Source organism: Prionailurus bengalensis, chromosome A2 (genome assembly GCF_016509475.1).
Source record: "Prionailurus bengalensis isolate Pbe53 chromosome A2, Fcat_Pben_1.1_paternal_pri, whole genome shotgun sequence".
NCBI classification, from domain to species: Eukaryota; Metazoa; Chordata; class Mammalia; order Carnivora; family Felidae; genus Prionailurus; species Prionailurus bengalensis.
The window spans coordinates 6,633,338-6,660,579 of NC_057348.1; the positions used below are offsets into that span (position 1 = coordinate 6,633,338).

The following is a 27,242-nucleotide window of genomic DNA, read 5'->3' on the forward strand; positions in this document are numbered from 1 at the left end:
ACCTAGGTTCCTGATGTGTCTTGCTGCCTCTGGTCTTCTCCCCCTCCCAATCCACTCTCTACACAGAACTCAGAAGATGAGCTTTCTAAAGCAGAACTCTGTGTTGTGTTCTTCTGCAAACCATCCCAATACCCAAGGAAGTCCCTGCCTGCATCTATAGCCTTACCTATCACTTCTCTCAGGCCAAAGTGTTTGCTCTAGTGACACCAAACTCCTTACAGTCTCCCCAAATATTTTATCTTCTAGGTTATAAACACAGCTAGCTCAACTCCCCACCTCTTCCCATTGGCTATGTTCGCCGTCATATCTCAGTTTTTTAATAACTTCCTCCAGAAAACTTTCCAAGATGGGCCATGTGTCTCTCCTTGTGAGTTCCCAAAGGCTGTTTAAATTACCTGATTACAGCAGTTATCACAGTGAATCATCGGCACCTATTTACTTTCATGACATATTTGTTGAATGAATGCATGAATGAGTCCTTCAATCAATCAGTGCATGACTCATAACTGGAGGGCCTAAGAAGGACATGCAGGATACTCCACACTTCGGGTTAGAAATATCTACATGTAAAAATGACTGTCCCCTTGGTGCAGTTGCTGCATGTTTTCTTTCCTCCTCCTGTTGGGATGATCCGTTGCCATGGTCCATCAACATGGGCCTCCAGAAAGACCCCTTTCCCCTCCAGAGCCTCCATCCATTCCATTGCTACAGAGAAGCCCCATTCCTCCTCAAAGCCCCATTTCTTCAAGCCATGAAACCAACCCCACAATCTCACACCTGTCACATGCAAATCTGCCAGCTGATAGGTGGCACCAAGCCAGTGGGATGAGACATTCAGAGTCTTGTCTAGAAAGACTTGCTTCACCATACTGGGGTCCACATTAGAAGAGAACAGAGCCTTGATGGTGACCAACATGGAGTCCAACCTAGGGACAGAGACCATGGAACTTAGCCAGCACCCAACACCAGCAGTGTCTCCTGAGTTCCCGTTTTATAGAGCCAAAGACCTACAGGCAAGAAGTAAGAAATTACCTGGCTTCCTCTTCCCTCAGGCTAGAGAAGAGACCCTGACCAAAAATACAAGGTTTCTAGGAGTTGGGAATAGAACAAATAACTATAAAATTAACGAACATCTATTGAGCACCTCTAGGAAGTGAATACACATTCCCTCACCATCACCCTGGTGGAAGGTATTATTATAATTATCCCCATCTTAAAGCCAAAGGAACTGAAGTTTGGAGACACTCAATGTTGGCACTGTGTCCCATGATTGTCCTGCTCCCCAGTGTAGATGTCTCAGTTCCTCTACCCATCCCTCGGAGACTTGGGTTAAAATCCAAGTTGGGCAATTCTTGGGCTGTTCACTTTGCTTCTCTGAGCCTCAGCTTCCCCTCTGAACAATGGAGATGGTCATAGATGGTGTGTGGCCATAGGAAATGTTATTATTGGGCTCATATTTATTGAAAGCATCCAGAAAGGAGAAGGTGGTGGTTAATGGAGTTGGTGGCCCCGGGAAGTTAATCCTTTTCCTGCCTCCCACCCCCCCAACCGAAGACCTATGAAAGGAGATGGTAGGATTAACTGACAGGGATGTGGGAGAGCATGGGCACCATGCCAGTGACTTCCAGCTCAAGGAGTATGCCAGGATGGTAGCTCAGAGCCACAAGCTGCCAGCTCAGCCAGTGCTGCCAACCTCCTCAACTTACGTCAAGTTGGTGACCAGGCAGGAGCGGAAAATGTCTTGTAGCTGGCTGCCTCTGTAGAGTTTGGTGACCTAGAATAAAGGGTAAGATGGAGATCGCCTGGGGCTGGCAGGAGCTCCTGGAGTCATGGAAGGAACACAGGCTTTGGGACAAAGGAGATGTGAGTTCAAATCCTGGCTCTGCCCCTTAACTCACTGTGTGATCTTGGGCACACCACTCCCCTTTCTGAGCCTTAGTGTGCCCATCTGGGAAGTGGGGAAGGCAATCAGAGCACCACCTTTGGAAACTGAGAGAACCCAGAACACATTAGGTAGAGTGAGGAGTTGAAACACTTAATAGATGTGAGTCAGACAGAGGAATGTTGGGGGGGGGGCAGGGCAAGGAGAGACAGGAAAGATGAGAGAGATGTCACCTTGTCCTGGATGTCTCTCAGCAGGGTTGTGTACTCCAAGGATGCAGGGTCTGAGTTGCTGAGGTTCCAGTTGAGGATTCGGAAATTCAGCTGATACTCATTCTGAATAGATAAATTCTGGGGAGCGTAGCCTGGAGCCAATGATAGGAAGAGAAGAGAGGTGGAGACTCTTACCCTTTCACACAGAGAGAGGCCTGATGACTGCTGTCAGAATCAGCCAAATTCAGGCCCACATGCCGGGGGGTTCCTAGTGGAAAGTCACCCCAAAGAGGGGGAAAACTGGAATTTCCCAGTGATTCTCCTGAGCTGAGCTTTTCTGCTTGTGCTTAGGCAGTTCCGGCTTCCTGGAATATTTTCAATCCTCTTTTTCTGGAAATCTCCTACTCATGTTTCAGGACCTTGATGAGATGAGACTACAGGAGAGCAGGGACCCATCTGTCTTGTTCTTGCCATGTCCCCATACCTACTACAGTGCTGGGTACATAATATCCTCTTCCAAGAAGCCCTCCTTGACTTGCTCCTCCTGTGTGCTTCCACAGCACCCTGTTAATAACAGTGTCCCTGCCTTGTTTGTGTGTCCCTAGATAACATTCATTCTCTTGATTATTAGTTTTCAGGGAGAGAACCTGCGAGTTCCATCTCTGTATCCAGCACATGGCTTGGGACAGAATAGTATTGTATATGCATCTGTTGAATGCGTGAATGTGAACTACAGTGGATCCCCCAATATGGGGGCTGAGATACTCATCTCCCATTTGTTCACTCATTTACTCACTCATTGGGGATGACAATGTACCGACATATAAAGAACTGAGGGTGTATCGCCAGATTACGAGACCTTAATTTCGTAGAGTTGGATAATTAAATAATTGTGATAACGTGTGATAAGTTGGTGCCCATCTAGGGACCAGAGGCCCATGTAGAGCAGGGTTTCTCATTCTCAGAACTACTGATATTCGGAGCTATGTAACTCTTGGCAGTGAGGATCCCTGATCATTGGAGGACATTAGTAACACCCCTAGCCTCGAGCCACTAGGTCCCAGTACCACTCTCCCCCAGTTGTGGCAATCAAAATGTCTCCGGACATTGCCAAGTGTCTCCTGAGGGGCAGAACTGCCCCCAGGTGAGGACCACTGGCATGGAGGAACTTTGTATAGAAGAAATCCTGTCCCAAGAGATCTATGAGTCAGACATTTGGAATGCAAATTAAAATTATTTATATTAATTTGGTCAAAGAATTTCACTCTTTTTACCTGAAATAACAGGAGAGACTCTCTCCATGGAGAGTTTGGGGAGGGTGCCCTTCAATCAGAGCTTGGGCTGACTTGTTAAGGAAGAAATAAAATAGAACAGAGACAAATAATGATTGCTATAAATCACTCACCATTGACGAAGAGGCTGTCCCTGACCAGGGTATAGATGCCCATCTGGGTGACACCATGGGTCAGCTGGCTTAGCTCCCAGTAAAGCTGTTCTCGGTCCAGCCTGTAGCCCATGGGGTCATGGTGATAGGTGCAGATGGCGTTAACATGAGTGGCTACCCCATCCTTCTCAGGCCTGGGGAGAGAGGGATGTGGGGACTCTTAAAGAGAGGTTCTGAAACCTCAGTATGGGGGCCAAAAGGATGGAAGGGCAAATGGGAGGTCAGTGGGAAGACTGAAAGTGTTGGTCACCAAAATGGTCACTACTGGCAAATGCTCAGGAGGCAGTCCTACCTGAAGGAGATTAATCTGCAACCTGAATAGAAGGGGCCCAGGCTGCTTTTCTGGAACAAGGATCCAAGCTGGGGAGGAAGGAGGAGGCAGATGAGCAGGAGGGGCTGGGTGGGATTTATCCCACTAGGAGCTGCTAGGAGCAGGGTCTCACCAGGTGCTGCAGGGTCCTCTTGGTGGAGTTGAATGTAGCTGAGCTGTGGCTCATGTCTGTTGAATACTGGAGGTTGGAGATGGTCAAGTTCAGTGTGAAGGTCTTCAAGTTGTGTCCCATAGCTACGAGAAGGAGGGGGAGAGACGGTGACTACTGACAGCTGTCCTGAGACCAAATCAAAATCCTGCATTCGTCCTACTTTGTCATCTTCTCTTCCAGTGTCACCACCGCCCGCCATGTGGTCACCCAAGCCAAAACCAGCACGTTGCTTAGCTCCCTCTCTCTCCCCTCCAAGTAATACCATTTCTACTTACAGAATGGTCCTCACACACCCTCTCTCTATCCTGTCCCAGATCAAGTCTTATCCTCTCTCACCTGGACCAACATCCCAGCAGACTTGCTGGATGCCCCATCTAAAGAATGTTCTCTGCACTGAAGTCTAGCGGAAAAATTTTTTAATTTTTAATTTATTTTTTTAATGTTTATTTTTTAGAGAGACAGACAGAGAGACAGATCATGAGCAGGGGAGGAGCAGAGAAAGAGAGGGAGACACAGAATCTGAAGCAGGCTCCAGGCTCTGAGCTGTCAGCACAGAGCCTGACACGGGGCCTGAACTCATGAACCACAAGATCATGACCTGAGCCAAAGTTGGATGTTTAATGGACTGAGCCATGCAGGTGTCCCAGAAAATTTTTTAAACTGCTTGTTTATTTTGAGAGGTGGGGGAGGGGGAGAGAGAGAGAGAGAGAGAGAGAGAGAGAGCGAGAGCGAGCGAGCCTGATTAAGGGCTTGATCTAATGAACTGTGAGATCATATCCTCAGCTCAAATCAAGAGTTGGACACTTAACTGACCAGACCCTAGAAGAATTTTCTTAAGTGAAAATCTCAGTATAGTGACCACTTCCCATGGCTTCCTTTGGTCTTCAGTGTTAAGTTCAAGCTTCTTGACCTGGCACTCAATGTCCCTCCCAATCTGGTGTTTCAGTTTCACTTCTCCATCTATTCCAGGTTAAGGTTCATGGTTCATGCAAACTAAATCCCTCTCAATTCTCTCCATATACTATGCTGTTTCCGGCCACTGAGCCTTTGCTCATCAGATTCCCTACACCAGGAAAACTCTTCATCCCCTATTTGCCTGGATGACTCCTACTCATTCTTAAAGAATCAGTTTGGGTGCAAATTTCTCCAGAAATTCCTTACCTTCCAAATTATGTTAGATCCCTCTCCCCAAAACATTTCACACTGTGTTATAATGTTCTGTTGATCTCACAATACTGGGGGCTCCATGAAGGTATGCATTAGATTGAATTGTCAGTAGAATCTTTGGATTGGCATGACTGTCCTAAACCAGAATTTTACACTCTGGCTTCTCAGCCCCTGTGTTACAACTGGCTGGTAGAGGTGGAGGGCTGTAAAGTTTCTCTTGGAAAGAAAAAGGATTCCCTAAATACCTGTGGTGGCTTCTGGTTGCACAGGTGATGATGAACTAGGCAGGAATGTGGTGGCTGCCTCAGGAGCTGTGGAAAGGGCAGTTATCAGGAGGGGACAGAGCTCCCCACAGAGTGGGAGAAACTCCCCACATTTGTCTGGACTCCAGCAGTGGTGGTCCCAAGACAAGAGTTCACAGGTGTGCCATAAATGAGAGGAAGGGAAGGAAGAATTGTGTGAGCAGAGGGGTGAGCGAGCGCATGAATGAAATGAACCCAAGAGAGTAAGGGTAGGTGAACAAGAGAGAGACTAAGCAAAGAAGGCAGAGAGACAAATGGGAAGAAAGGTGGGCAGACAGATGGGATACCTGGATGGACAGAGGAAGAATGAACAAATGAGGGGTAAAAGGGAAAGCAAGAATAAACACAAGGAAGGAAAGTAAGAGAGATGGATGGAAGGACAGAAGGCAGAAAGGACAAAAAATAAACAGGCAGAGGATGGATGGATGGATGGATGGATGGGTGGATGGATGGAAGGAAAGAAGAAAGGAAAGAAGCAAAGAATGGAGGAAGGGTAGAAGAATACATGAAGGATAGAATGAATGAGGGATGGGAGAAGCAGGGAAAAGGAAGAAAGGATGAATGGAGGGATGAATGGATGAAAGGAAGTAAAGAATGAAAGATGTATAGATGGAAGAATGAAGGACAGAACGAATGAAGGATGGATGGAGGGGAGAAGGAGAGATGGAAGGATAGATGGGTAAGAGAATAGAAGGAAGAAGGAAAGGAAGGATGATGGATTAGTGGATTGATTGACAAAGGGAAAGAAGGAAGGAAAGAAAGATTGAAGGAAGGAAGAAAAGAAGGAGGAAAGGAAGGAGGGAAGGAAAAGTCTAAGAGAAGGATAACTGGGAGAATGGAAGAATGGATGGGTTAAAAGATAGATGAAGGGACCATTGGCTAAGTGAATGGGAAACTTTGGCCAAGCCACTAAGTGGCCACCATAATTTGCAGCTTGATATTGAGGCCCCTTTTGTGGCCCTTGTAGATTTTGTTTCCAGGAGGCACGAACTACAAGGTCATTATCTGACCTCAACCCCCATCCCTATAGGAAATGCTTGCTCAAATTTCTTTCTCCAACCCAGATGGGTGTGGAAAGTTTAGAAAGCCAATACTGGGCAAGCTCCCTTTGTTAGTGAGGAGAAAAGCTTGGCTCAAGATGGGTACGGGGTGCAAAGATACATACTTGTGGGAGGCTCATCTGGACCACGCTCGTTATAACCTGGAAACAGAAATGTCACACATAAGGGGAGGGGAAGGAACAATCCCAGACTTCCATGCCTTTGTCCATGTGGTGCTCCAGCTGGATGCCTCTCTTTCTATGTACCAGGTGACCATCTATGCATCTTCTAAGACCAGACTCCAATGTCTTCTCTACCATTAGGATCTTCCGGTTAGAAACAAACCTTCCCTGTCCACCTCTCCAGCATGCCCCCACGAGACTCTCACCACATTCATGTTCACACACTCATTCCCCCATATACCCATTCATCCCACCCTCTGCCCTTCCATCCTCCCTCCAATCTATCCCTCCATCCAACAAATATTTATTGAGAACCTACTATGTACCAAGTTCCATTACATTTGGGGAACACAGCACCGAACAAAATGTCTCTGCACCTCTGGAGCTTACATTAGGACAGGTTGCACATGCCGCCTGTCTGTGTCCCTGGTGCCAGGCACAGTGCCTAGCTTCTAGCAGATGCTGGCGAATACTGACCAAGTGAGCAAGAAGAAGCACATAACTTGTGCAGTTTACAGGAGGAAACATCCTACCCTGGCCTCTGCAATGGCCAAGGCGAAGGGAAGAGATATGAACTCGGAACACCAAGACCCAGACTGGCCACAAACGTACTGCGGGCATGGGCAGGTCCCTTCCTTTCTCTGTACCAGCTCCCTCTTTGCTAAAATGGGCGTCATAAAGGACCAGGATGTCCCCCCGCTCACCTGAGGCGGCAATGGTGACAAGAAAGTGTGAGTTGCCAAACTCCATTCCCAAGTTGGAAACAGAGAGGAAAGAAGCTGAGTTACTTCAATGAACTTCACTACAGCCATGCTCTGCCTCTTAGAACCCCAGAGAAGGCTCACCCTCTTAAACACTGTCCCTTCCTGGATGCTAGGCTGATGTCCAGTGTGTCCAAAGCTCAGGCCCCACAGATGTTCAGAGCGCCCACCTTAGTTCCGGCATTGGGGTCCCACCCAGAAGAGTAGACCATCCATGGTCAAGGGTGAGAAGGTGGTAGGGGAGAGAGATGTGGGATTTTCTTTCCCCATGTCTCTCCCAAAAGACTCTTCTAGGAGTTAAAGGCACTGGACGCTGACTGCTGGAGCTCATGCCCAGCTTCACCCCTCTCCAGCTACACCCACTTGGACAAATTACTTAATCTTTCGGAGCCTCCATTTCTACATCTGTAAAATAGGTGTGATCAAGGACAGCCTTGCAGAATGACTGTGGGAGGATGGGGGTCAGTGTGGAGTTGAGGTTCACGCCTGAGTCTGTCCCAAGGTTCCCGCTAGAGAACTGACCTGTGGTTAATGGAAACGTTTCCAGAGATGGGGAAGCTGAAGCAGTGAGGTGGGTGGAGAACAACTCACCATTGAGGTAGAGGCTGTCCTTGTCCAGTGAATAGGGGCCCAGCCGGGTGATGCCACGGGTCTGCCTGCTCAGTTCATGGAACACCTGTTTGGCAAGTAGACCTGGGCTGCTGGGGTGCTGCCGGTACGTGCAGAGGATGTTCACCCTCGTCTTGGCACCATTCTTCACGGGCCTGAGGAAGAAGAGGTTGATGCTTGGGGACTGTAGCCCACGTGGCATCTCTGTACCCGAGGTCACCTCACACCTCATATCCTGTGTTCCAGCCTTGTTGAACCATTCACACTTTCTCCACCTGGCCACATTCTCTCACCCCAGGATCTTTGCACATGCTGTGACTTCTGTCTAGAGGTTTCTCCCTGTCTCTCCTTACCTGGGTAACTTCCGGTCATCTTTCAGGTCCCAACTTAGATACCTCCTCCTTCTCCAAAAACCCTCCCAGGCTGGGTCAGGAGAGGGTTCGGGCTGCCACAGTACCTCATGCTTCCCCCATCACAGGCCTGGTTGCCCTCAGTGTGAGCATCTATTATTTGTTCCTGTTCCCTCCAGACAGTGGCCTCCATGAGGTCAGGAAATAGGACGACAGTCTAGCTCATTGTTGTAGTGAACCCCTAGTACCTCTCACATTGCCTGTTCCATGTAAAAACCAGCATCCTGATGAATGGATAAACAAAATATGACATATCCATACAGTGGAATATTATTCAGCTTTAAAAGGGAAGGAAATTCTGACACCTGTTACAACATGGATGGACCTTGAGGACTTTGTGGTCAGTGAAATAAACCACACATGAAAGGACAGATATCATATGATTCCACTTGTATGACGTACCCAGAGTAGTCAAATTCATAGAGACAGAAAGTAGAATGGCGATTGTTAACATCTGGGGTAGAGGGAAGCTGAGAGCTGCTGTTTAACAGGTATAGAGTTTCAGTTTTACAAGTTCTGGAGATTGGTTGCACAATATGAATACACTTAACACTACTGAGTTGGACACTTAAAAATGGTTCGGATGGTAAATTTTATGGTATGTGTACTTTACCACAATTAAAAAAAAAACCAATTCCTGACAAGACTCTGGAAAGTCTAATCCAAATGTCTGGAAATTCGCTTCCTTTCTCTCTGCCCCTTGCTCTCTCTCTGCTCCAGCCACATTGGCCTCCTTGCTGTTCACCAAGCATGCCAAGCTCATTCCTACCTGAGGACCTTTGCCCATGCTGTTTCCTCTGCCTGGAACAGTTTTCATGGCCAAATCCTTGTTTCCAGTTGGGACCCAGCTGAGAAATCACCACCACAAAGAGCTGGAGTATCCCAGGTAAAGCTGTTTTCCCATCGCTTATGTATTATGCTCATCACCTTACTGCACTTGAAACCACTTTAGATATCTCTCCTTCTACTTATTTTCTGCTTTATCCACTAGATGAGCACAGGGGTAGTGTCTGCCCATCACTGTGGGACCCACCACTTGCCTCAGAGGAGCCACACCACCAATGGCAGTGGAATGAAAATACAGATGGAGAGGGCTTCATAAACGCCAAGAGAACACACACTGACCCAGAAAAGTGCGAGTAATTGCCCAATGGGTACAGAGTGATGAAGAGTTTCAGAACTAGATGGTGGGGAAGGGTGACAACATCATGCATGTAACAGATGCCACTGAAATGTATGCTTGAAATGGTTAGAATGGCTAATTTTATGTCTATAGATATTTTATGACAATTACAACAACGTAATATCAGAAAATGGATGTCGAACCATAAGAGACTCTTAAATACAGAGAATAAACTGAAAGTGGATGGGGGTGGGGGAGAGGGGAAAATGGGCGGTGGGCATTGAGGAGGGCACTTGATGGGATGAGCACTGGGTGTTGCATGGAAGCGATGAACCACGGGAATCTACCCCCAAAACCAAGAGCACACCTTACATACTGTATGTTAGCCAATTTGACAATAATTATATTTAAAAAAAAAAAACGATGCCAAAAAGGACCCTTCAAGACAGTCCACCACAACTGGGAGTGGCCCCCACAGTCCTTGTCCTTTGGTGGTGGGCCATGGTGGGTGGGGGATTCTCACCTTAGTGAGGTGACCTTGCAGCCTGTATATCGGGTACCCAGACTGCTCTTCTGGAACAATGGGCCCAGCTGGAGAGGAAGGAGAGAGCCAGTGTGGTCAGAGGTGGCGACAGCCCCTAGAGGGGGTCATGGAGGCACAGAGGCAGAAGTCGTGCTCTCACCAGGTGCTGCATGAGGGTATCTGTGATGTTGAACTTGAGGGAGCCGGGGCGGCCCATGTCCGCTGAGTAGCGCAGATTGTCGATGGTGAAGTTCAGTGTGAACAGCTCCTCACGGGCCTCCCCAGCTGTGGTAAGTGCAGAGAGAGCCAAGGCTTGTGGGAGGTCGGGTGCCCAACATCCACCTACAGTGGGCCTTCCAAAGGCCTCTTCTCCTCCTCCCAGGAAACCCAAGGGCCACGTGTTAATGGAGACAACTCCAGGAGCAAGGAAGGACAGGCTTAATGATCTGGGGGCTGGAGATGGTGTTTCCACCCAGGTGCAGGAGGGGAGGGTTCTGTGGAAATGCTGGTGGCTTTGTTCTTTCCCAGAAGGAAAGGCTCCAGCTTACCATGCTGATGTGGGACCAAGGATAACCCCAGACATGTTCCTTCACTTTCTTTCTGTTCCCCCATCTCTATCTCTTTATCTCTCTGTGCTCTGTCTCTCTTTTCCTCTCTGTCTGTCTCTCTCTGTCTCTCTATAACACCCAGGTATGCCAATCTTCTAGGCATTGTGAAAAAAAAAAAAAAAACAACTAGCAGCTGTAACCAATATCTCTGTACCTCAGTTTACTCATCTGTAAGATAATAATGATTCCTACTTCAAAAGTTGTTATGAGGTTTGAACAAGTCGAATTTTGTAAAGTGCTTAAGCACAGTGCTGGGCACAGAGTAAACACCTATTTGAGTGTTTATTACAGAAGACAAATAAGCAAATACTTCCTGATCACTCACTGCAAATGGAGTTTTTACCCAGATGAATATGAGCTGGGCACTAGACTTCTCCACACTAAACAAAGGAGAGCCACAGCACAGAAATGATCTCCTGCTCAGGGTTACATGACTGGAGGGAGGGAAAGTCAGGGTTTGGACCCAGGTTCTCCGACCCCAGAGTCCTTGCTCATGAACTCCCCTGCTAATACATATGCTCTTGCCTAGACACATGCACCTGGCCCAGTGTTCAATAGTGGGGGTGACCTGCATAGACCCCAGGAGAAGTATAATAAATAAATATATGATGCAAGTAAGAACAGAGGCCTGGTGGTTTGACTCCAGACTAGATAAGCAGGGAGCAGCACAGGGTCAACTGTTTAGGACAAACCTCTGCAAGAAAAGCTGACCTCCCTTCTTTCCTCCTTCTCTTCTGTTCATCACTCCTTCCAAGCTTCCTTCTGTCTATCCTTCCTTCCATCCTTCCTTTCTTCTTTCCTTCCAACTTTCTATTCATCCATGCATTTATCCTTCCTTCCTTCCTTCCTTCCTTCCTTCCTTCCTTCCTTCCTTCCTTCTATCCATCTTTTGTTCTTCCTCCCTCTATCCATTCTTTCCTTTCATCTACCATCTGTCTATGCACCCATCCATCTCTCCACCCATTCATCCTTCTTCCATCTCTTCATCCACCCACTCATGCATCTATCCATGCACCCATGACATCCATCCATCTCTCCACTCATACATTCTCCATCATCCATTCATCCACCCATCCCTCCCTCTTTCCTCCCTCCATCCATGCACCCATGACATCCATCCATCCATCTATGCACCCATGACATCCATCCATGAATTTATCTATCCATGTCTCCATCCATCCATCCTCCATATTCCATCTATCAATTCACCCATCCATCCATCCATCTGTCTCTCTATCCATCCATCCTCCATCTCTCCATCCATCAACTCACTCATCCATCTGTGCACCCATGACATCCACCCATCCAGCCATCCAGCCACCATCCTTGCATACATCATTCCTTCCTTCATCACTCCTAGTCCTTCCTTCTTCCCATTCATACCTTCTATGCATTATGCATCCTTCTGTCTGTCTCTCCCTGTATCCCCACTTTCTTCCACCTATCTACCTTTCCTTGCTTCCTTCCTCCACCCTTTTTCTTCCTTCTATCCATCCATATTTGCTTCCTTCCACATCTATTTTTTCCATCTATTTAGACATGGTTCCACCCTCCTTTTCCCCTTCCACTCATCTTTTCTTCCTTCCATCTGCTCATCCATCTTCTCTCCTTCCCTCCTTCTGTTCATCACTTCTTCCTTCCATCCATCCCTCCGCCCATCCATCTTGCCTTCCCTCCATGTACATTGAATTAAGACTATAATGCTTCTGAATCTGTTCCAAGGACTGGATACTGATAAACAAACCACAGCGAATTGAATGAGTTTAACTTATTTTTCCTCCTATCATTTGGGGAAATATGGTTCTCATTGGACCTGAGGAGCCCAGAACCCTGCTGATGTTAGAAGGAGCAAATGAAGATACTGTGGTGTAAGAGACCATCATGGGTAAGATGGACCCATGAAGAGTTTGCGAGGGTTGTAAAAACACACCTCGGATGCAAGGGCATTTAACTCTTGAAAAAGCTACAAGGTCCTCATTCCAGGGTTTGCTGGGGATGCAATGGGAGTTTGGCCCATGAACTTGAACAAGACAAGTGTCCACCAAAAATCAGTGTGTCTTGGTAAAAAAATTAACTGAGAGATGAATGAGACTGTGAGTTTTTGGAGTCAAGGAACTCCTGGTTCTATTATTTATTTGCTGTGCGACTTGGCAGCCTCTCTGGGCTTGGGTTTACTCATCTGTAAATTGGAGCTAAGTCACATGCTTGTAGCAAGAATGAAAGGATAAGGTGCATGTGCTTTGGGATGAATTGTGTCTCCTCCCAACCACCGAAATTTGAGAAGCTCCAATCCCTAGGACCTCAGTGCGTGATTGTATTTGGAGACAGGGTCTTTAGAGAGGTAATTAAGTTAAAAGGAGGCTGTTGGGGTGGGCCCTAATCCAATCTGGCTTCTATCTGTATAAGAAGAGGAGATTGGGACACAGAGGGACATGGGGAACGTGTGTGCAAAGGAGTGACCATGCCAAGAGGCAGTAAGAGGTCACCATCCACATGCCAAGGAGAGAGGCCCCAGAGAACCCAGCCCTGCTGGCACCCCCCAGGTTCTAGCTGCGAGAAAATACACTTCTGTGCTCTGAGCCACCCAGCCTGTGGTACTTAGGTTTGGCAGCCAGAGCTGACTAATTCAGTATGCAATTTAGCACGGTGCCTGCAAGGCAGCCAGCCTCAGTACGTGTTCACTGAAAATCCAACAACTGCACAACTCTGATGTCAAGACACTCAGAACAACGAGCAGAGAGGTGAGTAAAAGGATAAGAGAAGAGAACCAGGGGAGCGCCTGTGTGGCTCGGCCGGCTAAGCATCTGGCTCTTGATTTTGGCTCAGGTCACGACTCAAGGTTGTGGGATCAAGTCCCGAGTCAGGCTCTGCACTGACGGCAAGGAGCCTGCTCGGGATTCTCTCTCCTCTCTCTCTGCCCCTCCCCTGCTTGTGCATTCTCTCTCAAAATAAATAAATAAACATTAAGAGAAAGAAAGAAAGAAAGAAAGAAAGAAAGAAAGAAAGAAAGAAAAGAAAAGAAAGAATGAAAGAAAGAAAAGAAAAGAAAGAAAGAGTACCAGGGCAGCTTTAGGAGAATCTGAGTGAAAAACATGTGAGGGTCAGAATGGTAGGGGGACAGACTTGTGTGTAAGATGCTCTAGCCCTGGGCTGGGACTCTCCACCAGATCCCAGGGAGAGAAGGGATGAATGAGGGTCCTTTCCAGTTGTTTTCCTCATCAAGGACAGGTGGTAAGGGACAACAGCTGCTCCCCAATCCCAAAGTGGGGACGAGACCCAGGAAGCCAGGGCAAGGAATACTCACCAGTGGTAGTTGGGGCTGTGGCTCCATAGGTGTAACCTGCAGAGAGAAGGCCAGAGGAGCTGAGCGGGAGTTGGGGTGAGCATAAAGGAGTAAGGGAAAGGTAGGATTTAGGGGCCTTTGTGGGAAAAGCAGAGAGGGAGAGGCAGAAGAGGGATGCTTAGGGAGGAGGTGTCCAAATAGTGGGATCGGAGGTGGCTGGAGCCCATGGTACCATCATCGGAATGAACCCAGAGCAGAAGAGAAGGATATGGGCCACAGCTTTCTTTAGAGAAACACAAACTCTGGCTGGGAAAGAGACCCTTGCGGGAGCACAGCCCCTCACCGTTGACACAGAGGCTGTCCCTGTCCAGCGTGAAGGGCCCCAGCCAGGTGATGCCATGGGTCTCACGGCTCAGCTCCCAGTATAGCCGCTCTCTGTCCAGCCTGGGGCCCGCAGGGTCAGAGTGGATGGTGCAGACAATGTCCACTCCAGTGGCTGCACCACCCTTCTCAAGCCTGGGGAAAGAAGGACATGGGGATGTTGAATACTGTTGGAGGGGTCCTTCTGGATGGGGACAGCAAGAAGGTAGAAGGCAGGAGGCAGAGAGGGTATAAAAGGGCTGGCTCTGAAGGCCAGAGGGGCTCTCCTAAGTGTCTCTTGTTGGAGATGACTCCCTCACAACTAAGAACAGAAAACACCTTAATTGGAATTGGCAGACAAGATCTAGTGGTTCTTCCAAGAGGAAAGCTTTCATCTAAAACAGATGATCGTCTGGATTTTGTAAGTATAAGCACGATGCCTCACTTCTAGGTCTTGAGCGTTCCCACTCCGGGGGCATGAAGAAGGCATGAAAGTGTTGTGATGGGTGCTGGAGGTCAGCTGTGCCAAAGGCATGCCCAGGAACTGAGCCCTGCTGGCCAGAGCGTGAGGATCCACTGGACCCAACACATCCCTCCACCCGGGGGTCTCACCTGAGCGAGGCAAGTCTGCAGCCAGCGTAGAGGGGGCCAACACTGGTCTTACTGAGCAGGAGCTTGAGCTGGTGGGGAGAGAGAGGAGGGTGAGCAGAAGGGCTGAAGGGCTAGGCGGGCGGGCATTGGTGGCGCTGACGGTGGTCATCGAGCGGCTCTCACCTGGTGCTGGAGGATCCTCTTGGTGGAGTTGAACTTCAAGGAACTGGGGTGCCCCATGTCCTCAGTGTAGTGCAGGTTGGTGATGGTGAAGTTCAGGGTGAAGGACACCAGAGCGGAGCCAGTGGCTGCAGTGAGGGAGGAAGAGAAAAATGTCCAGCTTGGACCACGGTAAGGGCCTGGAGGTTACCTGGAGGTTACCTGGAGCTCTAACGGTAGAGTACTGGCAGAGGACCTAAGTACAGCCATGGACTGCAGAAGTGGAAGGAGAGAACATTATGGAATTCTTCACTCATTTCGTTCAGTGAGCATGTACCAGGTGTCTCATGTGTGTGAGGCTCTGTGCTGGGCTCTGCGGGTTCAAGGTGGGGCATAGGCTGCTAATATTGAGGCCAGGAGAGTGGCCAGACCATCATTCTGCAGGGGAGCCCGGAGGCTGTGGATTTCCAGAGGGGTATCCAACAAATGACTGAGGACAGCTTCCAGGAGGAAGCATCACTTCAGATGTGACCAAGAGCATGAGTAAGAGTCAGCTGAGCAAGAGGAAGAGCACTCAAGTGGAAGAATCAGCCTCTGGACACAAGCCCAGCAGGAGGACAGGGCAGTTGTACTCAAGGGACTTGAATGCTTTCATTGTGGCCACGAGGAAGTATAGATGTGAGACTGGAGGGGTCCTGGGAGCCCAGAAAGGGGGGGGGCAGTGACTGTGCAGCTCAGGGGTTTGGACATGTAGATAAGGTGGAGTCATTCAAAGATCGTCAACAAGACAGCAATTATGTGGACAGAGGGAGGGACACTGCAGCTGCTGTGCAGAGGACTGTAGGAGGCCAGAGAAGAGGCTACTGCATTAGTCCTGGCAAAAAAAAAAAAATGCCCATGGCCTGAATCAAGGCTGAGTGACACAGATACAGAGAAAGGACTTGCAAGATATTACAAAGGGAGAAGAGATGATTTGGTGATGGATGGATGGATGTGGGAGGTGAATGAGAGGGAGGGCCAAGGTTGACACCCATGTCCCTGCCTTCGGTAATAAGGAAAGGGAGCAAGTTTGGGAGGAGACTGTGACTTCAGAGTCAGAGACCAAGGGCCCCGGTGATGTCCAGGAGGTGGGTGGGTGGACCAAGCATCAGAAGCTGCTTCATGGAGTGGGCTAGACCCGAGATTTGGATTTTGAGCAGCTGGACCCACAGAAGCTAGATGCTCCCTGAAACCCATGGGAATGGATGAGTTTCCTTGGGGAAGCTGAATAAGCAATGAGAGAAGAAGTGATCTTGAATGAAGGATTTCGTAGAAATGATTTTGGTACCAGTAGGACCTTCCTACTTGAGGGCTTGAGGGCTGGAGCTAGAGAAGGACGCGGAGGTGACAGCAGCGGAGGGAGAAAACCACAAGGGATGCTGTCAGAGGTGTGCTCCATCAGTGTGGGAATGGTGGTAACAGTGGTGGCTCCTGTGATAAATTGTGTCCTTGTCTCTCTGCCCATTTAGCCTGGAGTCAGGGCATCGTCCTCAGTTGTGTTGGGGGAAGGGCCGGCTCCTGTCACCTCCAGCTGGGCCCACATTTCCATACGTGTCCTCTGGACTTCCCATCCAGAAGGGGGGGAACAGGAGGGAAGGCCTGGCTGACTGAGCAGCCCCCATCTTTAGGGGAAGGGTGGTGGTCACAGGCACACGAGGTCAGAAATACTCACTGTTGGGGGTGGTGGCTGAAGCCGGTTGGGTGTGACCTGCAAAGGGAAGGCAAGATGAGGAGGAGGGGAACGGAGAGGTCCTGCGTGAAGGGGCAACTTGGCTGTGAGGCAGCTGGACCATCCCAGCCATGATTCCTCACAAGGAAGACAATCCAGAAGACATCTCCGGAGAGACCAAAACCTTGCCCAAAGCACAGGAAATGTGAGCCCCAGGGGAAGTCTGAATTCATGCAGCGTCTGCTGCTGCAGAACCCACAGCGAGCAGGAGACCCACAGCCCGCACAGCCCGCACCACGGATGGAGAGTCTGTCATCCCAGAAGCTGGGAGGAGACAGGTGCTCGGGGTGGGGACCTCATCATCCTGCAGATGCCAGGGACTGGGGGCCTGTGTCTGGGGCTCCAATGGGCATGGATCCCCATTCACCCGAGGCTGGGGTGGAGCAGGGGTGCGGAGGGCAGGCGGTGGGCTCCTGGCCTCTTCTGTTCTAAGGGCAGGGCCTCACGTGCTTGCAGGGACTTCTGAAGCCTCTGAATACTCACTGCTGGGGGTGGTGGCTCGCGTCTGGTGGGTGAAACCTGCACAGGTCGAGGGAGAAAGGGTGAGGAGGGGGAGGAGTGAGGGAAAGGGAGGAATGGATGGAGAGGAGGATGTGGGGCCTGGAGAAGTGCAGACACGGGTGGCAGCCCCTCACCATTGATGTAGAGACTGTTGGGATCCAGGGTGTAGGGACCCAGCCTGGTGACACCACGGGTCAGCTGGCTCAGCTCCTGGTACAGCCGCTCTCTGTCCAGCCCAGGGCCCGTGGGGTCAGGGCGGTGGGTGCAGACGGCATCCACTCCAGTGGCTGCCCCATCCTTCTCGGGCCTGGGGAGGGCGGGTAGAGGTAACAATTGATGCAGTCCCCAGGCAGGGCTCCTGGGACCCCTGGGGCGGGTCAGGAAGGGGCCAGGGAAAGCGAGGAGGCTGGAACCCACCTCTGGCCAGCCTGGGACCATGCACACTGTCAATGGGTGGGAGGATTTTTATTAAATTGCAAGTCTGAAACCTGCAGCCTCACGGCATGGGGACGGGAGGGCTTCTACTTGAGACAGGCGGAGAGCTGGGATTGGGGATTAAAGCAAATGGAAAAGGCATGCTTGTCTTGAGAGGAATCCTGGGGATATAACTGAAAACCTCAAGGAAGTACCCTCTTTGGTCAAATGGAGGCAGGAGGAAATTCAGAAGGATGACCAGACTAGGGTCCCCATCCTACTGAGGGGCTCTGCAGAATCTGGGAACAGTTTGGTGGTGGTGGGGGGGGGGAGGGAGGCAGTTACAATCAGAAGAGGCCTTGATCCTGGAGCCAGTGCCTCCTGAATTCCACCTCTGCTGAGGACAGAGAGGGCAGGAAGGAAGCAGAGGGCACTCCTAGGGTCTGAAAGCGCTTAAGGCAGCCCTGGCCAGGGATTGTAAGGTCTCACCTGAGCAAGGTCAGTCTGCAGCCTGAGTACAGGGGGCCCACACTGGTGTTCTGGAACAAGGGTCCGAGCTGTGGGTGAGGGCAAGGAAACTTAATAGATGACCTTGGGGCACCTGGGTGGCACAGTCAGTTGAGTGTCCGACTTCGGCTCAGGTCATGACCTCACGGCTCTCTCGAGTTCCAGCCCCGGGTCAGGCTCTGTGCTGACAGCTCAGAGCCTGGAGCCTTCTTCGAATTCTGTGTCTCCTTCTCTCTGTCCCTCCCCCACTTGTGCTCTGTCTCTCTGTCTCTCAAAAATAGATAAATGTAAAAAAAATATTAAAAAAACATAGATGATCTGTGATGCAGGGGCAGGATGGGTATTGGTGGGTGGGGCAAGAGTGAGGTGGGAGGGGCTAGCTCCCGGAGGACGGGGCAGGAGTGGGTGGGGCTGGCACCAGAATGCAGGATGGAGACTAGGTGGGCGGGGCTGGCAGGGTGAGGTGAGCGTGGCTCTCACCTGGCGCTGCAGGGACCTCTCCGTGGTGTTAAATTTCAAGGATCCAGGAGGCTGCATGTCCTCAGCGTAGGGTAGATTGGTGATAGTGAAGTTGAGGGTGAAAGGCACAAGGGGATGTCCCGTGGCTGCAGCAGGGGAGGGAGAGGAGAGGCCAGGCTGTCAGGCCCGGGATGGATGCGCGGCAGGGCCTGGGAATAGCAGCCGTCTCACTGGAGACTGTAGCAAGGGCTGAGGATCCTTGGGGACCTAATCTCAGAACCACCGGTGTGGACACGAGACCACCACATGATGCAGGCGAAGGTGGGCGTGATTTGCAGGAGACAGTTTACCACCTGACATTCTTATTTACTCAAGCCCACGTTCAGGTACTTCCTTCCGTCCGCCTGACCACCCCCACGTGGTGGCCATTTCTCTGTGTCCAGCCAACAGCACAGAGGTGACGCACAGCTGAGTCTTACTGCAATGACTTCCCAGCCTGTGTCCCTGATCTCTTCCCTCCCTGACAGCTGGAGGTGTGAGCCGGGGCCCGCAGCCTCCTTCCCTGGTGGTGGCGGGGGGCGGGTGGGGGGGAGAGCTCCTGAAGTCCCCTGAGTACTCACCACTGGGGGCGGTTACTGGTGTCTGGTGGGTGTAACCTGCAGAGAGAGGGCGAGAGAGAGGGAGGTGTTGAGGTGGAGCAGGACTAAAGAAGCCCCGGGGGGTGGGGTGGGGGGGAAACGTGAGCTTGACAGCTCAGCCAAGGGCAGGTGGCCGATACTCACCACTGACACAGAGACTGTCCTGCTCCAGGGTGTAGGGGCCCAGCCAGGTGATACCACGGGTCAGCCGGCTCAGCTCCCAGTACAGCTTCTCTCTATCCAGCCCACGGCCCGCAGGGTCGGGGCGGTAGGAGCAGATTGTGTTCACCCTGGTGGCTGCTCCAGCCTTCTCGGGCCTGGGGAGGGCAGGACACAGCGGTGCAGAAGGTTAAGATCCATCTGCAGAGGGCCCCTGAGGGCTACCATTATGGGGGCACCAGGGGGAAAGCCAGGAAGCGGTGCAGTTCCTGTCGACAGGCCCGAGATGCTCGTCATCCACCACGGAGGGAATTTGCTCCACATGCTGAAAATGGTTCCTTCCGGGGCCGCCTCCTGAGACCGGGCCCCTCTGTGTTTTACGATGCACCATCGTCACACTGCCGAGTCTCACTTAAAATGGGAATCTGCCTTTGTTGGGAATCTGCTGAAATCCTTCCTGCTCCCTACTGCCTGTGGATGAAGCCCCACTGTGCTGTCCCAACATGCACATCATGGCATTCACGGCCACCCCGGGCCTCCTCCCTTGTGGGTGAGAATGTCTGCTCTGCATGCTGGCTACCTTAGGCTCTCAGCTGTGGCTCCCTCTCCCTCAACCACTCCTCCTGGCCTGAGCCGTGTCTCCTGGCCACCGACTCCTCCTCTCCAGGTATGAGCTGCCACTTCAGTTCCTCCTGGACCCACTACACTTCCCATCTCTCGGCACTGCAACAGTCTCTCTGGGCCTCAGTTTCTCATCTATAAAATGGGTGTAATCATGGTACCCAGGTATGTTTCATGAGGATTAAGTCCGTTGATGTAAGTATAACGCTTACAACGGTATCTGGTACATCCCTAAGTGCTAGGGGAGTATCTGCCACTATTGTTTTATTCACGATTAAGTTATGTGTTTTTATTTTTTATTAAAAAAAATTTTTTTTTCAACGTTTATTTATTTTTGGGACAGAGAGAGACAGAGCATGAACGGGGGAGGGGCAGAGAGAGAGGGAGACACAGAATCGGAAACAGGCTCCAGGCTCTGAGCCATCAGCCCAGAGCCCGACGCGGGGCTCGAACTCACGGACTGCGAGATCGTGACCTGGCTGAAGTCGGACGCTTAACCGACTGTGCCACCCAGGCGCCCCTAGTTATGTGTTTTTATATCATTAATCACATAATTCACATATAATAATTACATATAATTAATTTGTGTGCATATTTTTGCATGTGTTTGCATATAATTAATGTGGTACCCTCTTCTTGATGGCAGAGTCAATGCTTTGGCCTCCATGGAGATTTCAGAGCTCAGCATGGAGCTTGGACACAGTACGTGCTCAAGCAATGCTTGTGAATGCAAAGAAAATTTGTAGAACGCCAGGGCAGTGGTGGGAGGGCACTTCTGCTGTGGGTGCATCAGTACCCTGGGCTAGACCCCAAGAAAGAGGGCCTCATTCCATCCTGCTCTATCCTAGCACCGCAGGGAAGGAATCCTTTCTCAAATTCTATTTTTGGAGCCATGGAGATATCCTGGGGAGATGCCCACCAAGGCTGAACCCTTCAGGGGACCTCGGAATGGAGAGGGCCCCCTCATGCTCAGAAGCCCCATCACTCGGTGAAAGGCGGCTGAGTTGCACATGTCTGCACTGGAAGGGAGCAGGGAATTGAAGGCAGGGATTATGGGGAAGGGAAGGGAACCCATGGTTCTTCCCAAAGAAAAGAAGCAAAGCAAGCTTAGTGGGAACAGGTATGGACTCTGAGGAGGCTGGGCCTGAGTCCTGGCCCCACCACTTGACAGCCACTGGCTCTGAGAAGCTCCTTAGCTTTTTTGTGCCTTGATGATTTCCCATCTATAAAATAGGGGTAATAGTAGTGACATTAAGAGAGTCCAGGGAGATGATGGACAGGAAGCATCTCGCCCAGTGACTCTAACCTGGGGCGCTCTGGATCAGGAGCCATTTGGCAATGCCTGGTGACAGATTTGGTCGTCACTACTTTGGGGTGGGGATACTATAGGCATCTATCGAGTAGTCAAGATGCTGCTAACTAGCCTACAGTGCAGAGGACAGCCAGCCATGACAAGGACTCTCTGGCCCAGAATGTCAGTAGTGACCATACACCAAGAACTCCAATGTCTGACTAAGTATTTGCTGTGTGTCAGCCTTCAGAAATATTTGCATGTAGTGTGGACATGGTAGACTGGGGATCATAGCCTTTGTGAAGGATCAGGGATGGGTCCTTTATGAAGGAATTCGGTGCATACTTTCCAGCTGCTATGATTTGTCATTTTGTTCCCATTAAATATCGCATGGGAGATTTGAGACTCAGGAGGATGGAAAGGTCTGGAGCAGGGCCTGGGGGCCAGCAGCCCAAGGGACAGTGGTTACCCCAGGTTGGGAGCTGGAAAGGGCTGAGGCCAAAGTGAGGAGTGAGCCCTGGAGGACCGTGGTAAGAATCTCCACTGTGCCTCACTGGGCCATCTTCTCTGGGGGTCCCACCTGAGCGAGGTCAGTCTGCAGCCAGAGTAGAGGGGGCCGACACTGGTGTTCTTGAGTAAGGGTCTGAGCTGTTGAAGGAGAGGGAGGTGAGCGGAAGGTCTGAGCTTGACGAGGGCAGGGTTGGGGCAAGCTGGGTGGGGACGGCAGCCGTTGGGGGACAGGGAGAGGTGGGTGGGGCACGGGGGAGGTAGGTGGGACATGGGAGAGGTAGGTGGGGCTGGGGTCAGTGGGTAGGCGGGCATCAGCAAGTGATACAGGAATGAGGTGGGCGGGGCTCTCACCAGGCTCTGCAAGACCTTCTCTATTTCGTTGAACTTGGCTGAACCCATAAACTGCATGCTCTCTGTGTAGCGCAGGTTGGTGATGGTGAAGTTGAGGGTGAATGGAACCAGGTCAGGGCCGGAGACTGCAGTGAGGTTGGGAGAAAAGTCATGCCCTGAGCCACTGTCTAAGCTGGGTTTAGGGATGGTGGGGTAGAGTCTGGATCCACATCCCTGGTGCCCAGTATATTCACATCTAGTTCAAGAGCTCAGAATATCTCCTCCCCAAATGGGAGACTTTATTTTGTTATTCTACTAATAGTAATGATGTTAATAATCACAACAAAAATAACAGCAAGCATGAGAGCTGATGTTTGGTAAGAGCTTCCTCTATGCTCAGAAGTTTCCATCCAGTATCTCGTGTAGTCCTCAAACAAACCCTGGAAGTGAATCCTTTTACTTAGTCCCAGTTGACAGCGGATGAAAACAAGTTTCAGAGAAGTTAAGTCACTTCCCCAAAGCCACACAGCTATTTTAGGACAGAAGCCCAAATTCTAGAGCTTGAATGACTTAAACAGGAGTCCTGCCCATCTGCTGGCTGTGTCACCTCAGAAAAACACTCAGCCCCGCAAGAACTAGTCTATGCCTCTCTCAAACAGAGAAAGAGCAGCGTCCATCCGCTGGGGTCGAAGATCACACACATAAAGCAGAGTCTGCATGATGTGACAAACAAGCTGTGAATGGTGCTGTCACTGCTTTGTAGACATTGTTGCTGTTGCTACTTACATCTGCTTTCTCTGCTTTCATCTCTGCCCTTTGGGAATTAGTCCTGGATCTGCCCATGACTATTTCCATTCTACTCTAGCAGGAGGTAAAGCTTTGAGAGTTGTTCCAGAATGTACCACTGCATCTAATCTCACTAACCGACCCTCCATGGGTCCCCTAAGGCCAACACGGTCACAGGTTGGTCCCTGGCAGGTCACCTGAGGTAGATTGTAAAAGTGACCACAGATTCTACACCCTTGCAGTGTGGTGTGGCAGCCCCTTCTGCCAAGAGCCTATTTCTTGACTTTTGGCCGTGACTTGCTTTGGCCAATGGGATGGCCTCTCTTGTTTCTAGGAAGTCTGTGATCACCATATGAGGAAGCCACAGCTAGTCTATGGGATGATGAGAGGCCACATGAAGGGAACTGAGGCACCCCAGCCATCCGTCAGTTATCTTCCAGAAGCAGAGTCACCTAGCTTACAGGCAGGTGACTACAGACACATAAGGGAGCCTGGTTCAGACCCAAGGAACTGTCCAGCTGACCTATATACTAGAGAGCAGAGCAGTATGTGATTGTTTTAATCCAGTAAATTTGAGGGTCATTTGTTATGCAGTAAAACCTAGCTGATACGACACCTTCACAGAAAGCAGAATGGATTAAAAGGAGTCACTGCTTTAGCCTGGGATTGAAAACCCAGAGTTACAGAGCTCTCCAAACCTAGGGATGGAGTTGGACTGGTCTGTTACAAAGGCATGGTCCCCAAAAATCATCCTCCCCACACTGTCCCCTTGTTGTGACCTGCCTGCACATACCTTTTGCCCTTCTCATTGCTAAGCACAGAGGCACGTGGGTGGGAAGGAAGGAGACATGGAGAAAAGGCTCTTACCTGTAGAGCTGGAGAAGGAGATTGGAGCTACTGAGGTTCCTGAGGGTGTAGAAATCACAGGAACTGAGAAGCAAACAGCATAAATAAGAAAGATGCAGCCTTATAACCTTGGAGATGCCGAAGACAGGGGCCCTTGAAACCCAGCCCAAGTCACAGAAGGTAGAGGTAGGGGTATGGGGGTAACCAGGCCCCTCAAGGCTTCCTTCCTCCATGAGGCCCTGGGCTAGGGTAGAGGGAGCAGTTGTTCCCACAAGGTGTGGGGGCATAGAGCCATGTAGGGTTTGAGCACTTACCACTGGGGATGGGGGTCAGTGGTGATCTGGTGTAACCTGCAGAGAGTGGATAAGAGAGAGGTGGGATGTTTGAAAAGTTTAAGCAAAGGATGAAGGGGCTGGGCCACTGCTGGAAGGACAGATTCCATCAGGAGGTCTTGTCCCTTCCAGACAGTGGGTAGTGCCTCCTATAACCTTTCTCTGACTCTCCACCTCCCTGTGTGTGATGTAGCCCTTGGTGGGGAAGGAGGATCTCACAAGGAAAAGAAGAATGAGGACAAAAGCGTCTAGAGGCAGACAGGGATGTATCCTCTGTCCAGAGCTCAGGGCACCAACAGAATAATCCATCTGGGGTACAGGAGGAGACCCCTGTCACCACCAGATGCTCACCGTTGACATAGAGACGGTCCCTGTCCAGGATGTAGGAACCGAGCTGGGTGACACCATGGGTCTGGCGGCTCAGTTCCCAGTAGAGGCGCTCCCTGTCCAGCTGGAGACCCGAAGGGCCAGGTCGGTAGGTGCAGACAGCGTCAACTCCAGTGGCTGTTCCACCCCTTTCAGGCCTGGGGAGAGAAGGACCTGGGCATGGGTATGGGACAGAGCGGCATCCCGGGCAGGACATCATTCTGTCAGCCCGCTTGTATGTGAATGCTTGCTTCCCTGTTTTTTGTTGTCCAGACAGGAGCTGCTCATAAGAGGAGGGGCATCTTTACACAACAAAGGACCAGAGTGGGTGTTTTAGAGTCAGATGATCATCGGTTCAAACCTTGGCTCCGTCACTTGTTGAATAATCCACATAAGTGGGTCTAACTCGGTTCTCCCATCTTTGCAGTGTGGATAATGCTCTAACCCTTTTGTTAGAATGTCATGGTGTTTGGGGGGGTACCTGGGCGGCTCAGTTGGTTAAGCACTCAACTTCCGCTCAGATCATGATCTCATGGTTCGTGAGTTCAAGTCCCGCATCGGGCTCTGTGCTCACAGCTTGGAGCCTGGAGCCTGCTTCAAATTCTGGGTCTCCCTCTCTCTCTGCCCCTCCACTTGGGCTCTCTCTCTCTCTCTCTCAAAAATAAATAAAAACATTTAAAAATATCATTTCAGAATGTCATGGGGTTTGGAAATGATACTAATATCTAGCTTTGGTGCCAGATACTCTTTAATTAATTGTTTAATTGTTTAACAAATATTCATAGAACCAAGCATTTACAGTCCCTAGCACTGGATAGCAGCTCTGAGCAGTTGATCCAACCCAACTTCTGGATCTGAGCATCTGAGCATGAGATGCTGCCTAGCAAAGACCCCCTACCCACCGTCCACCTGCCTCTTGTATTCCCAGCTCCCCGGCAAAGGAAGCAGGAAAAATTAACCCTGAAGAGCAGGTAGCACTGCCAGATTACTGGGGAGGGACAGAGTGTCCCTTGCACCTCAACAGGATGGAAGTGACCTGGAGCCAAGCTGCTTCTAGCTCTGGTCTCCTAGAAACTTGATAAAGGTGCAATGTCACTCGTGTTTCCCGGGGATGCTGCTTATGGTGAAAATGACCCCTTGTTGACGGCCTGCATCTTTTCTGGGAGGGCCGAAAATGGACAACAATACCTGATGGGAAGCTATTGCTTTGGGCTTCCTTAGGCGTGGTAAACCTCTTAACGTGTCAGGACTGTTACAAGAGATACTGGTTACCTTTTGGGACATGGAACATGGAAGCCAGAGTGGCCCCATCTCCTATCCACTGAAGTTATGTTTCTTTGCACATTAACCGTCATCTGGATTCCACAAGAATAGTCCTTGGACTTCCAAGAAGGTTCTTACAAAAAAGAAAGGTCCGATGCTTGCCGTGCTGGCATGCCATTTCTTGTCTGAGTATGACCTGTTCGGATCTTGCAAGCTTGATGATTGGATTGGATTTAAGATGACCTAGAGAGAGCTGGCACCAGAGCTGGGAACTGTGTGAGACACGCAAGGTGCCTGGATGCAACATTTAAGGCAGTGCTTGCTCTCAGGGGCTGTGCAGACACAGGGTGAGCACCTGAGGGGGAGCACCTCCTTAAATTTTGTGCCCTCGGCACCTACTTCCCTCCCCAGGCCAGGCCCTGGCCAGCCCAACCAGCCCATCCCTTACTATGCCTCCTAAGGCAAGACAAAGAAGTGGTCTCAGGGGCGCCTGGGTGGCTCAGTCCGACTTCGGCTCAGGTCATGATCTCACAGTTCATGGGTTCGAATGGGGCTCTGTGCTGACAGATCAGAGCCTGGAGCCTGCTTCGGATACTGTGTCTCCCTCTCTCTGCCCCTAACCCACTCGCATTCTGTCCCTGTCCCTCTCAAAAATAAATAAACATTAAAACAATGTTTTTAAAAATTAAAAAAAAAAAACGAGGTCTCACCTTAGTGTGGTCACTCTGCAGCCAATGTAGAGCGGACCAATGCTGCTGTTGGCAAACAAGGGCTTGAGCTGGGAAGGAGGAAGAGGGTGAATGAAAAATAGACGTAAAAGCAACCGTCATTTTAAAACACCATATTCAAAAATAAAACAGCAGCTCCCCAGTCATCTCGATACAACACTTAATTCTCAGAAGAACCCTTTGGGATCAATGCTTTTATGATCTTAGTTTTACAGAGGAGGAAATGGTACCAGAAGGCAAGATCACTACTCCGAAGGCACATCACTTCTCCATGGCAGATCCAAGTTTTGAACCTAGAAACTGTCTTCCCCTCCAGCCGTCCGTATCCTCCAGAAGTATAGGAAGGAGACTCAAAGAGGGTGGGGAGGACATTGGAAGAGAGGGATGGGTTTCAGGGGGTTCTCACCAGGCGTTGTAGAGCTGACTCTGTGGAGTTAAACTTTGCCGAGCTCGGCCGCATGTCCTTCGTGTAGTGCAGGTTGATGATGGTAAAGTTCAGGGTGAAGGGCACTGGGGCAGGACCAGCAGCTGCAGTGGGGAAGGAGGAGAAGAGGCTATGCACTGAGTCGGGTCTGGACCAGCTGT

General features: G+C 50.4%; 1 protein-coding gene across 1 annotated transcript in view; it reads right to left on the reverse strand.

Moving 5' to 3' along the window:
* Nucleotides 1-27,242, reverse strand: part of LOC122488639 (mucin-16-like) — a 71,187-nt gene that overhangs the window by 5,450 nt on the left and 38,495 nt on the right. The window contains exons 20-47 of the mRNA XM_043590225.1: nt 27,064-27,185; nt 26,640-26,707; nt 24,652-24,824; nt 24,283-24,318; nt 23,990-24,052; nt 22,358-22,482; nt 22,077-22,144; nt 19,570-19,742; nt 19,408-19,443; nt 18,809-18,933; nt 18,311-18,378; nt 17,542-17,714; nt 17,390-17,425; nt 16,850-16,885; nt 15,163-15,287; nt 15,001-15,068; nt 14,372-14,544; nt 14,050-14,085; nt 10,298-10,422; nt 10,138-10,205; nt 8,064-8,236; nt 6,655-6,690; nt 5,433-5,498; nt 3,982-4,103; nt 3,831-3,898; nt 3,500-3,672; nt 2,116-2,246; nt 1,707-1,774 (exon numbers count right to left, since the gene is read on the reverse strand). Coding sequence (XP_043446160.1) covers nt 1,707-1,774; nt 2,116-2,246; nt 3,500-3,672; nt 3,831-3,898; nt 3,982-4,103; nt 5,433-5,498; nt 6,655-6,690; nt 8,064-8,236; nt 10,138-10,205; nt 10,298-10,422; nt 14,050-14,085; nt 14,372-14,544; nt 15,001-15,068; nt 15,163-15,287; nt 16,850-16,885; nt 17,390-17,425; nt 17,542-17,714; nt 18,311-18,378; nt 18,809-18,933; nt 19,408-19,443; nt 19,570-19,742; nt 22,077-22,144; nt 22,358-22,482; nt 23,990-24,052; nt 24,283-24,318; nt 24,652-24,824; nt 26,640-26,707; nt 27,064-27,185 — 2,734 coding nt within the window. The remainder of the gene's footprint in view (nt 1-1,706; nt 1,775-2,115; nt 2,247-3,499; nt 3,673-3,830; nt 3,899-3,981; nt 4,104-5,432; nt 5,499-6,654; nt 6,691-8,063; nt 8,237-10,137; nt 10,206-10,297; nt 10,423-14,049; nt 14,086-14,371; nt 14,545-15,000; nt 15,069-15,162; nt 15,288-16,849; nt 16,886-17,389; nt 17,426-17,541; nt 17,715-18,310; nt 18,379-18,808; nt 18,934-19,407; nt 19,444-19,569; nt 19,743-22,076; nt 22,145-22,357; nt 22,483-23,989; nt 24,053-24,282; nt 24,319-24,651; nt 24,825-26,639; nt 26,708-27,063; nt 27,186-27,242) is intronic.